Source organism: Amblyomma mixtum, chromosome 3, assembly GCF_055824585.1.
Source record: "Amblyomma mixtum isolate Tamu chromosome 3, ASM5582458v1, whole genome shotgun sequence".
Taxonomy (NCBI): Eukaryota; Metazoa; Arthropoda; class Arachnida; order Ixodida; family Ixodidae; genus Amblyomma; species Amblyomma mixtum.
Window position 1 is genome coordinate 184,671,009 of NC_143014.1, and position 13,335 is coordinate 184,684,343.

Sequence of the window (13,335 nt, forward strand, 5' to 3'; positions counted from 1 at the left end):
GCAGCCGAGCGCCGTAACCACTGATCCACCGCGACGGGGCCCGTTCGAAAACAGTTGCAGGTAGTTGCAAGCAGTAATGAGATGAGATGCTGACAACATCTGGCATACGCTGACGTATGTACCTACACAAGGTCTCTGAACAAAAATTGTATTTTTATGCCTCCTTGAAACTTCGTTTGTTAACTGATTCACGCAACAGTGCAGAGGGGGCCAAAATTATGCGCGTGTGAGCGGTAAATTTAAGTGAGTTTTAGTTCCAGTCACAACTGATTAATGAAATCAGACCTATGCAGAGCGCTTCATCGAAGGTGAGTAATATTTAAAAGCTGAATTCATTCAGCTTAGTATTGCATCTGGCAGCGGATATGAGAAAACCATTAAGACGTGCTAACTATATAGCAAGCTGCTTAACTAAAATATAGTAGTTATTTATTGCGCTTCTATAGTTATGCGTCCCATTGTAATTAAAGATGTGAAACTTACCATTAATAATAGCCATATCAGTTTTTTAGAATCCAGAAATGCGATTGTCGTGGCCGCTGCGGCACAATGAATTGGGCTTCTAATTCCACAGCGCTAAAAATGACAAGGACGGCAGAGGAACACCACAAAGCGCTGACTACAACAAAGCGTATTGTCATTAGCTGCGCCTACATATATACAGTTTAGTGTGCACGCGAAGCAAAAATGAAAAAAAAAATTAAGTTACGCTACCTCCAACAGCAGCAGCGACCCGCACGCGGCCCATACATGAGACCCGCTAAAAAAAAAATACAAAGATAGTGCGAAGATGTGGAAGCCGAGTACAGCAAACTAGGTTAAGGTCTTCTAGATCAACTGTCGCGTTGCAATCCTAAGAAAACATCGGAATTCGACCCCGGCGGCCGGGATCGAACCTGCGTCTTTCGGGTCAGCAGCCGAGTACTATAACCACTGAGCCACCGCGGCGGCCCTAGATTGGGAGCAAGCATATGCATGTACAGGATCACCGTTACCAAGCAGCCCTACCGCTTCTTGGGCCTGGGTTACCGCGTTCTTTGAGCACGTTCTTGGTACAGACATCAGGAAAGAACATGGATAGCCCAGACCCAAGCAGTGGTAACAGCGGTATTCGTGGTCACATTCCCATCCACGAAATGGGTTTAATACCGGAAATAGCAAGCTGAGCACTTGGACTTTGAAGACGAACCACTGGTGATCGAATACACGCTTTCGCTCTGACAACTTTCAGTGCGCAGCTCGCCTATCCGGTTGCGTACCTCGTACACATCGCTACACCATTTAATGAAATCAATAAATCTGCATTCTGATGCATAAAATTGTCAGCACGTAAAAAAAGAACAGACACGCACTTCTCATAGACGGCAGCGCACGTAAAAGCTCGCCGCAAACGACACACCATAGCGGGAATCTGCTTGTATACGCCGGTTTCCAGTTGGTAGCCTGCCTGGTCGGCTACCCTCGGATATCACGTCATAGAGTAACAATACGTGCGCGTCAAATAACTGTAGTACTGGCTGCTGTAGAGGAAGTATGAGCATTGATGCACAACGCACACCTACATGCGTTAGATGGTAGTGCGCATCAACGACAAAAGCAAAGCACGCGCCCACACAAGTATGTATTCTAAGAGCGCCGTCCGCGCGACCAGCAGTCCACCGGGCAGCGCTCGTCGACAGATGGCGCCTGGTGTCTAGAGCCCGCAGCCTGCGTCTAAGGTTAAAAAGAGTCTGCTCTATTTTTAGCTGGCTTGGCCTCGTACATAGTTTCTACGGCTGCATGTGCCCCGCGGGGCAGCAGGATAGCTACTACGTCACTTGATCGTCTCTGTACGCTGTCATACGCTTTCCAAGTTTGGTTAGGTGGGGTGATTGGATGCGCCCTAATACCCCTCAAGCGAGGCCCTCCAGCCAATGGCCTCGACCGGTTGTCGTTACGTCGCTGTTAATCCAATAAAACAGCGGTTAGTTCTTTTAAAACACCTGAGAGCCCCTGCGGTGTAACGCTATAGCGAGGGCAAGGGGACTGAGCACGACGTCATGACAGCCCGTGGACGCCATTGGCTGGAGGACTTCCTTTGAGGAGCATTTGCCGCTTCGTTCTTGAGTTGTATCCGACTACTGTACTTGTTTTGCGCCTGAATGCTGTGCGCCGCGGAACGGTGAAGATACGTAGCAGTAAAATAACGCAGCGCGCGAAGAATGAGACTTTTCACTTTCACTGCGGGTAGGGCACAATGTTCTTCATTGAATCAGCATAATCTCCTCAGCTCTCTCACCAACCGCAGTTTCAAGCGAGTCTACTGCACATCTGCTCTGTCTATCAGAACTGGATATCGTTTGCCGGACGCTTGCGTGGAAACTGTAAAAAAAAAAAACGCGAGAGAGAAGGGTCTTGTGTAGTATCAAATCGAACGGTTCGCGGCGGGATGCGTCATGCCGCAGTTGTCGTCGAGGTTTCCGCCGCTAATGATTCTAGATTAGCTTAAATTACGTTCTATCAGACGTGCACTTCGCAGAACTTGTGTCCCAATCGCAGCTACAAGCGGAACACGTACACAAAAGCTATCCCCAATGGATGCAAACCAAATTAAGAAGGAAGCTAGCGATGCAACTGCTCGCGGCAAACTGGCGAAGCTTTGTCTCTCCTCCTGGTCATGCACACAAGTGGTGGTGGGGAAGAAGGTGAAGAGTGGGGTAGGGGGCTGAGTAGTGCACACTGCAAAGGCCCTCTCGGCTTTGCGGCAAAGGGATGATCAATGATGGAGCCCGTGTGCTCTCATTACGGAAGTACGCGGGACGGCGGCTGCGCGAGTGTACTAGCGCCGAAGTAGGGCCGAGGCCTGGCTACCGAGCTCACCGGTGCGTCCGGCTGGCCCTCTCAATCAAAGCCCGGCTCCAACGCGGTTCTTCGCGAATCGAGTGGCGCGATTCGGCAGCGCGCAATTTCGGCCGCCGCGAGGAAGGCCCAGTTTCAATCGAGACGACGTCTCGGTTCAGCGCACGCCACAGTCGACTCCAATATGGCGCCCTGCTCTCGAAGTGGAGGGCGGGATAGGTGACGAGGGAGGTGGGGGCGCGATTGCGGCAGCCGCCTAATCAGGGCGCCTCGCACGCTATACAGTGATTGACGAGAAACAGAGCCCCGACTCTAATGAATGCGATCGTATCGTGCACACTACATGAATACTCCAGGCGTGAACCAAACTTCCCCCTAATGTTTTCGGGAATTGAAGGAGCCTAAAAATCTTTATTTAGATTTTTTTTCATTGACCCCGTGTTTTAAAGGGGTAGACATAAAATTTCGAATGCAAAGAAAAGATATGATTTATTTCATGGGCGTAAGGCGATGCCTTCTTACAAGTCTGAGTCGCAGGTCTTGAGTGGAACATAATTTAATATGATTTTGCATATTGTCCGAGGAACCAAGGAGCACTTGTCCGAATTGTATGACGTCAGCGAGCCCAGTGGTTGTTTACAGGAACAACCAGCGCAGCCGGCGTCATCAGAAATGGGTTAGTCAAGGTCGGGCCGACACTGCCGGTACAAAATCGCTTCTAATTAATTATTACGCTGCGAAATGGTGTTTTGAGCTCATTTTTATGGTTACTAGGCCCGTAGGCCTCTTTGAAGGTAAAAAACTCCTAAAACTTAATGTCTGTGCTTCTTCAAAAGCGTTATGGCTGTATAAACAACTCAAAAGCGGCCAAACGTTGCACCAAGCCGTCAAAAAGGATGCAAGCGCACTGTGCCAGTTTCTTTACTCTTTCTTTAGCTTGTTTTCCATTTACCGGTTGCAGCCTTGTATGTGAATTTCAGTATTAATGATCAAAATGCATGCAGACCCACTGTACCCGTGAAACATGAAGTTACTAAACTCTTTGCAAGTTTGTCTTCCCCTGTTACATATTTTACAAGCAAGTAACGTGAGATAAAACCAAGCAACTCGCATATTTCAGCTCAACGCAACTGACTGGGGCGTGCGGGGCGGACTGCAAAACGTCTCAAGAAACCGCTGTGGAATGGAAGTACAATGGTATAAGAACAGAGGTGAAAAAAAAAGGACTCATTGCGTGTACGTAGGTCGTAGTTCGTTCGGAGTACACTGGAAGATGCGCCTTTGCATGTATTAGGTAAGCCAACACAATCTCCATACGTGGCTAAGTGTGTCTTCAGGCACCGTTGCCGGCTCCTAAACCGATGCATTTAAGAAAATTCCTGGAGCCTTGTAAGTCGCGCATAGCGTTTTCTTTTGAAGATGTTCTTCGCGAAGTAAGAACAATAAATTAACCGGGATACGTGCTCGCTAGAGCGCGCCTTTGCTATCCTTTTCGCTCGAGAGCGCGTGAAATTATTTAGCCCTCTCTGGCTATTTTTTAACTCCGGTTCCATGCTCTCAGCCTCTAGTTTAGACTCCTTGTTTTATTCAGCAAAACAGCTCTTTAAAAGCTTTTGGTCCGGCCACCTTAAATATTTAACATGCAGGCCGGAGGAAATGCGCATTTTTTTTTTATTGCTTCTTATCGAGAAGTTTCCAGAAGAAAGGCTGCTCAGTTTAAAGCGTTGCGTCTATTGCACGTCACATTTTTTTTTTCCTTGTAATTCGCGCCAGTTCTTGCACATGTATAGCGCCTTCCGCTTCCCCACGTGGGGGCGAGCTCTTATCCATATTAATGAACAGACATCGCGATACGTCTTCGCTGTAAAAGCCGCTTTCGGCCTGCGCCCAACGAGCCTCGGACCTCTGGAGGGCTTCGGTGAAAAGAAATCACTCCCATCTGCTCACAGCGGATGCTCTCGCGTGTTAGGTCGAAACACGTCGACGTGCGGCGCGGGGCTTAAAGAGACGAGGGTTGGCGTACATCCCGCGTGTTTCTTCCGGCGCCTGCTTTGCTGGTGCATTCGTTTTCCTTGCCGCCGCCGCTCCGCGCATGACACCGATTATTATCGCCCCTCCCGCCTATGCGGGCACGTCGAAAAGATGCAGCTATTTCAGGCTGTACTGGTTCTCCGAGGAACGATTTCCTTCTCTCCCGAGAAATAGCTTCAATTTCTCTTGTTGTTGCGCCGGGAAGAAGCTATAAATTATCCGCGCTGCCAAAACAAAAACGGGGAGAAATCCTTGAATATGGAAGTTCGCTCTCAACGGCTCCCGCATTTCCCCCTCCTGTTGCGCATAAATATGTGCGCGCGCTCGTGCGCACGTTCGTATCTCGCAGATTACTTGCGGCTCCCACGAAGTGCAGCGCCTCGGCCGTCCTTCACACGTATGCCGCTGCGCCGCTAATCTCGCGAGGCGTGTTTTCATTTTTATTGGGCACGTTGTAACGAGGCAGGGTTGAAGAAGAAAAACCTGCAACAAAGGCCGTTCTCAAATTATTGCCGGCTTATACATCGGACATACACGGAAGAACGCGCTATCAGTCTTTCCTTTCGACGTTCCTTCGCAGCGCCTGAGGCAAGCCCTTCTCTTTTTTTTTTCTTCGTCCTGAGTTTCTTGCTCATGTTCCTGATAGAGCTTTGGGGGTTTTGTTAAATTATGGTAATAACATTGTTACTCCAAGGCATCGCATCGCTGTGAGCGCTACGCCATTAAAAGCAGTGTGATCATTCTTCTTGTGCGCTGCTAGCCGTAATTAACTGCGGCATACAAATTGTCTCCAGAAGTGCCTTCTTTCGTGGTAACCATACCACGGCTGCAGAAAGTGTGCCTATAGGTTCCGTGCTGTATCCCACTCTCCAGAACACGTTGCCTAATGCATCGCCCTTGATGAACCACACGCACAGTTCGTACGTTTTGCTACGGTGAACGCGTTTAAAGAAGAAATATGTTGCAGTAGCAGACGTGCGTCGTATTAATGTTCTCCCCATAGAGCTGCAGTTGGTCTCAGGACTTTTTCGCCCTAGAGGGGTAGCTAAGACAACGAAAAAAATAATGGTTTTGATGGAAAAAAAGGCGTAATAATGGTCTCAGTTATTGCTGGTCAGCTCCACATGGATGAAGAAGAGAGTGAAAATGAAAGGGAGAAAGAGGCGCCGTACTGGAGGGTTCCGGATAAATTTCGACAGCCCGGGGTTCTTTACCGTGCACTCACATCGCACAACGCGCAGGCGCTAGCACCACGAGACGACACCCTCCAGGCATGTGGTTGGCTAGCGACTGCATGAGAACAGCGCGCTTGTAGCCGCGTTTATATCTATGCAGCTTGAGTCGATTTTTTCGAGAGAAAGAGCGGGTTTTGAGAAGGATAGACGTGGTTCGGTCAGCCTACTCTCTTCCTCAATTTTTTTTTTGTGTGCTTTCCTTTGAAAAGTGGACTCGAGTCGACTTCAGTCGCATTCATGTAAACGTTGCTTGTGGAAGTCGTCGCCTCCCACTCGTAGCTTCCACTCCACTGCGAACAAGTGAGATGGACTCAGAGCAGAGAGGACAGATTTGTGCCGCATAATGCGTGGCTACATCATCTGGCCTTCACTTGTAACGATCGGCTCATAATAACCTTCGGCTTATTGTGACCACAGTCCTTTAAGACTTCGCTTTCTCATTTTTACTGCGCGGGTGCTCAATATCTATTCCAGGGGTGGCCAAACTGCGGCTTCTCTCTGGTCTAAGTGTGGCTAGCGACTCTCTGGCATCGCATCTGTACCACCCCCTCCTCCCCCGCCCCTCCCATTTCTGCCTGTAAAGACAGCTTCTCTTATGTTCTAGAAGAGAGGCGCACGCAGGCAGCCGTTAAAGTGCCAGTTGGCACCATCCTGCGGAGAATGCACGAAATGATGCGGGCTGCAAGAAAGAAAAAAAATGCCATGCCACCCTTTATATTGCGGCTCTTTACTAAAAACATCAATTTTTTATGGCTCTTTGCATATGCCTGACTGGCCACCCCTGATGTATACCAATGGAAAGCCAGTTGTTCCCGCTATATTACATGGAAACGATACGACGCTATCTTGGCTATAGTTGGCTCACATGGCCCGTTTTGTTCTTTTGAACGGCCCGTAGTTTTCTACAGCTCCTAAACCATCTATTTTTGAATCATGCTTAAGAAAGTAATTGGAGCCGCAAGTCACTTGCCGCTATATGGGCCATGTGAAGCGTAGCTGTAAGAGAGTGCTTCTTTCAGAACGATTTCAATTAGTTGCAAGAAAAAAAAAATCCAAGCGAGCTCGCTCTGTTTGAAAAGCGCAAACCCAGGTCAGCCAGCTAGCAGGGCTATAGACACGAGTCACTTGAAGAGAGGCAAACTGTATTTTAGAAAGAAAAAAAAAGTAGCTGAAAATATCCTTTGCTTTGCCTGAACAACTGAGCGGCCGCACAACGACACACTTGTAGGGCTCGCAAGCTTGATTGTTAGTTGCCGCGTTGCCCATTTTTCCTTACGATCACCATTGTCTGGGGTAGCCTGAGGCGTAGCCTTCGATGGGGCTCTATGAATCGATCCCAGGCATCGATAAACAATCATGAGGTGTTTTTCTTGTTTTTAGTGACAGCTGAAGCTAGTGAGCTGCATTGAGCTTGTTATGTGAAAACTCCTTTTCACTTTTAAAACGTGGGCCACAGCTGCTGCGAAGCACAAACAGTCTGCGTGATCAAAAAAAAAAATGAATGCTTAAAAAACACAACGTCTGTGAGAAGTTTCCAAATAAGTTTCCTCTGAGCTCGTTTGCTATTAATGCTTACGGCCGGTTTTTTTTTTTTAGTTCATTCCTTTTTCCAACTAGTAAACTCTATTATTGAATTACTTGAGCCTCAATTTCGCACCATTTAGTAAAAAGCGTAAAACTGCGCTTTAGAGGCCCGTTCCGTCTTGCCACACTGCGGGAGGGCAACACATGGGCATTGCATTCCTTAGCGAAGCATTGTGCAATGTGTTCCACTGTCTTTGTCTTCGCAGCCGAGGGCGAGGAGGAAGACGTGCGCGAAGGCTGCCCGCAGAACCGGGAGGAAGCGGCCGCGCTGGGCCGCCGCTGCCTGCGCAAGTGCAAGACCGACGAGGACTGCATCAGCTCGAAGAAGAAGTGCCTCTGCGATGGACGCTGTGGCTGGAGTTGCGTCAGGCCAGGTCGGTCTCTTGGCCGCCTCTCTGCACCCTTCTCGTGACACGCGTGCACCAATGAAGAGTGGGCTCGATGACAGCACCGCCTATAGCCGAGGCAAGACCGGCTGTCTTGTCTCGTCTATCGGTTGTGTTCGTTTTAGTTAAGCGCCAGCCATGCTGCTTAGCGCTCTGAAAGTTACAATCAGTGCACGTTGGCCAGCTTGTCCCTCAGCATTGAGGTAGACCTTACTTTATAGTCAGTTGCTTTGAGTTGTTAGAAGGGCGATGAACCCAAAGGGGCGCAGAGATACGGACGTTAGCACAGCACACGTGACAACCCCCAAAGCGTTCAGCGCGCGCGCCATCTGAGAAGCAAGAAGCAGCAACGGCTACCTTGGCTTCTTGTCAAGCTATTGGCCGCAGTGCACTTCGGATCCCTATCCCGAAATACAGCGTGAACGCATTCCTCCGCTAACTACAATGACACGCAGGACGCGAGGAGTGCGTAGGAGTGGCGATAAAAAAAAGCCATTTAGTCCGGTAGCCAGCCTTTCGTCTCTGCTGAAGCCATTCCTAGTGCTATTCGCGCTGCCCCTTTGCCAGGTCAGGCTTCAGGCACGACCAGCGGGACTATCCTCAAATGCTAACTACCAGTCCGGTTTCAGCAGATACTCGCTTATTCGTCCGTTCGGCGTTTTGCGCGACCGCTCTCACGTGAGTTGGTCTCGAACTTCAGAGAGTACGCTCTTTCTATCATTTACTCTAAGCTTTGATGCTGTGACGTGGCTGTCCAGCCCACTTTTTCTACATCAGGGGCTTCGAGGCACCGCGGACGGCGAATCCCCTATTTTGTCTGTTTCGCTTTTGTTGCTTTCACATTTTCTTTCAGATTGTCTCGTTTATTCGAGCGCGCATATTCCAGTCCACGTAATAAGCCCTTCAGTTGACTGTCAGTGCCGTGCCCTGTCTTTTTATCGTTCTCCTAACTTTCAGGCTGTTTGCATGAACGAATAAGTATCAAATGGCTCAACTTCATGCTCTAATGCCCTCTAATCCTTCTCCCTAAAAGCAATACGCTCCGCAGTTTGCGCTAGTTGACTATTCGGATCTCGAGGAGCAGCCGGTGTGTCAACAGTGGCAGCAACTCAAGTTTGTCGCGGATATATTCTAAAATGCTGCTTAATATTCCAGTCACGGAGAATCGTTCTGCAGAAAGTATACATATAGCACGCGACGGCCGCACTCACGCAAATTGTTTGGGGCATAGAAATAGGAAAGGCGTCAGTACGACGTGGAGCTGCGGAAGCGCCAGTAGACGTTTGAGTGAGTGGGAAAATGAGGGAGGGAGGGAGGGAGGGAGGGAGGGAGGGAGGGAGGGACACTGATTAGGATTGGGATAGAAATACTGGAAATGATCGTCTGTCTGTGCAACAGCGAAGAATTAAGCGAATAAAAGGATCAATTCTGGCATGCAAGCACTGCATCATACTTGATATATTATTATGACTAAAGAAACCAATCATATTTTGGAAGCTATCTGCGTTAATATTGTAGTTACCTGTCACACATCTTACAAGTAAAAATAAAATGCACACGCGATTATACGATGTGACATGGTAAACTTGCGTAAGCAATAATGGTTTTACAGTCGTCCACACACCTGTCCAGCGCTTGGGTTATTGTATAAGAACCTGTGATTGCGCGTAGGTCTGCTGAGTTGCCGCAAAAAGAATCCAATTTATGCGGCGAAGCCGCAGAGCAAGACAAGCCTTTCAAGCCTTGTGCTCGGTACAGTTATATAAATCGGCAGTATCCACGGTAAAATATGGGGAATGGGATTGTCGAAGGTAATCGCTCGATGATTTCCTCGTCCGAGTTGCGCCGTGTAGCGTCTCCTGCAAAAGCGAAGTGTGGCTTTGCAGCGTAACTTGGATGCTTTCCACGGCAACTCGGCAGACCTACTCCCAACTCCAGGTACTTACACAATAACTCTGTCTAGGGCGCTCGAACGATTGTGGTCCACCGCTATGATGAGCACCGAGGAATTGTAGTGAGCACCAAGGTATTGAACTAGTGTGAGGCTTTCCTTGTCAGTATGTGGAGCGTTACATTCTTGTGACAACGCCCTGTGTCTCTCCCCGCCTAGGATCTCTGAAGGGTGCTCGTCTGGGAAGAGGCGAGGCAGGATATATAAACAGTGCTTCAGTAAACACTCACCCCTTCTCCCTGAACTGTGCTAACGTAATTCACAGTTCCCTTATTGCTCTTTGTGTTAATACCGTGGGGAAAGGCGTAGCTATAGGTACGTCTTTACCCACGGTAAAGCGAAAACTTTATGTAGCTTTTTATTGTGTCAGAGAATAGGCGTCTTCGTTCCCGGCAGCTGAAACAGAAAAACCGTAAAAAAATGACGCCCTCAAAAACATCGTTATGCTCAGCTGATAGAACGTACTTTTGTTGATGAGATAACATGGAACAAGAGCGCCATGAAAAGCGGAAATTATTCGAGACCACAGGAAGATAAAGAACGATAACTCTGCAACTTTTCGCTCACCACAATTACCCCGCAAGACCTTAGCAGGTACAGCTGCATTCATTCGCAAGGAGCATGAGGCAGACGGTAGGATGCAGGGGGGCTGTTTCTGGCTGTTTGTAAATGGCAATCCTTTGAAACGAAGGAGCCTCCGATGGCTTGCTCGTTGCTTTCTAAGAGGTGCTGCAATAAATAAGTGGCAGCAAGCAACAAGTTTTTACATAATGGAGATGAAACAGCTTCAATCTAATAGGTTGCAGTTCCCATATGAAACTATTTTCTCTGCAGCATGCAGCCTTCACGAAGACTCGCGCGCTCACGTTATATAACCCGCCTTAGGGCGGAATTGAGGCCTTCCACATATTTTGATATCCGCTGGCCAAAATCATTTCCTGAGCCAGCCAGTACAACTAAACAAGGTCACCCTTCGCAGACTACTCGGTCCTGGTCCCTGTCTGCTTATTGCTTTCTCGCGCGAGAAAAAGGCCAATTTCCTGTTCTTTATTATGTCAGTGGCTACCTCTTTTTTTTTTCCTCGCAGGAAAAGGCCTCCGACCAGCGTTTCTGTTGTAGCGTAAAACAGTGTCGTTATAGACCTGCAGCCCCAACATTGGATCTGGGCCAGTTGAGGACAACTTCGGATCGTGAAGCCAATTCAGCGCGACTATAGAGCATTCCTCTCGCGGCCCGTTTTCGGCAGATGTGCTCGTGATTCGGTGCTGCGCGCTTCGCTCGGGCTGCGCAGACCTGCTCAGGTTAACCGATCGGAACAGATCCGGCACCGTAACGATCCTTTATTGTGGCGCAACCAAAACTGGTATCAGTGCGCTGGAACCCATGGAGGCTTCCGGGTCACTTACCGTCGCTGCGAGGAACCCAAGAGCGGGAAGAGAAGAAAGCTGCGGGAATGGAAAGAGAGCTTCCACGGCGAAATGATTGTACCGCGAAAGCAGTATATGAAGGCAGACCGTCGTTACGGTGACGACGTCCCGGTTGGTCTTGCCTCTCCTGTGTCCCTTTGAATGAAAGCCAGTGCTTCGTGAAGCGGGCAGAAAGTTAAGCCCTCTTCGAAGGTTCGCCCACGCTGTGTGATGATAAAGGCAAGCTAAGAGAGAGAGAAGGAAAACAGCGGAGAAAGAAAATGTAGAAGGATGGCGGGGGTAGGGAGGGGAAAGACAGAAGATGCACGGCAATGCTCTTCTGTCAATACCACCGCATTGGAATTCGTTTTGTTATCAGTTAATAGCCTTTGCCCCGTGTTCTTTCGACCGCATTAGCGTGCGATTCTCTTATCAACGAGTGGCTTAAAAGCAACAGAAAATAAGTGCACATCTCGGCGACGGCCATCCCTATCGTTCTCTTTTTCTTTTTTTTCTTTTTGTTTTAGGTTGTCGGTCTGCCTTCTCTGTGAAGCTTTTGATCACGGTATAGCTTGATTATCTTAATGGCTCCGACTCTTTCCGCTAGACTTCAAAGCGACAGAATGACTTCGGGCGAGGCACTTCTTTTTTTTTTTTTCTCAAATTACTTTTTCGAATACTGTTCTTCCTTTACTCGTCTGTTGGTCGACTGGAATCAATGCTCATATTTAACAATGAATTAATCCTCTTCAGAAAAGCATGGCTTCTTTTCGAAACGGTCCATCTTTTTTGCGAGAGCAGTTAACGTGTTGCCTGCGCAAAGCAAACAGAATGAAAATCGTGTTTCCGGTGTTGTGGGAAAAAAAGAAGGGATGACAAAGGCACAAACCTAGGCAGCTGAAACTTGATTCTGTCTTAGATATCACAGGCCAGATCGCGGAAGAGAGTCCGCTGACAAACCCCGGATGCTTTTATGAACTCCTCTAGCCAGGACAGACGCACTTTGTCGCGTGGCGTGTTTCGCAGAAAAGAAGGCAAAACGAGAGGCAAATAAACTAAGGCAAAGACTAAACCTGCTAACAAGCTGCCTAGGCGACGATATTTTTGCTGTTTTCCTTTGCGCAGCCATGCGCTTGTTCAGGCAAGGCCTGCATGCGTATGTTTCTCGCATGACACCCTCTCTTCTTCATCTCACTTCTTTTTTTTTTTCCTTCTGCTGGCTGCAGCGCATTCATCTCGGCAGCAACCACGCCTTTGCTCTTCGCAAATGCGATTCGAGTCACCAAGCAAGTCACGTTTTCAATCACGCATCTCTCTCCTCCCTCCGCTCGTCGGCTCGCAGATCAAAGAGAGGGCACTGTCGGTGGCACTTCTCCCGTCCCTCCCCTGTCGGGGTCAGTGCGGCACTCCTCTGTCCGAGACCCCGTGTTTCCGAGACGGGGGGAAGGGGGGGGGGGGGGGGAAGTCGCAATTGGCGCGCAGGAAGCCGCAACTTCTGACCGGGGTTGCATGTCACTCCTGAAACGACCGCCAGCAAGTCATTCCTCACGCACGCGATGAGGTTCCGTTCCGCAAACAGAACTGCATACGTGTTCATATCCTTCCCTGTCCGCATCTTCTGATTTATTCCTCACCCCACCCGCCGCCCCTGCTTCTCCTCTAGCTGTTTCGTATTTATTCCTGTCGGCGTCAGCAACATCCGGCGGCGTTGTTTTCTCCGCCTTCTCATGAAACGCATGGGTGCGCTGCCACGCGCAGAGCGTTCGGGCTTCTCGGTTTCATTCCTTTCCGCTGAGCGCATTTCGTTCCCATGTTTCTTTTGGCAGCGGTACAGGTCAGGCTAGCGCACATTTTTGTATGCCTTCGCGCAGCACACTGTCGAGCAGTATATATTTCTAGCAGCG

The 13,335-nt window shown here is 49.0% G+C and overlaps 1 protein-coding gene across 3 annotated transcripts in view; it reads left to right on the forward strand.

The window, feature by feature from the left end:
- Positions 1–13,335, forward strand: part of Hasp (Hig-anchoring scaffold protein) — a 498,754-nt gene that overhangs the window by 243,153 nt on the left and 242,266 nt on the right. For all 3 annotated transcript variants that reach the window (XM_089582173.1, XM_089582176.1, XM_089582174.1), the window contains one exon: positions 7,895–8,062. In XM_089582173.1, coding sequence (XP_089438299.1) covers positions 7,895–8,062 — 168 coding nt within the window. The remainder of the gene's footprint in view (positions 1–7,894; positions 8,063–13,335) is intronic.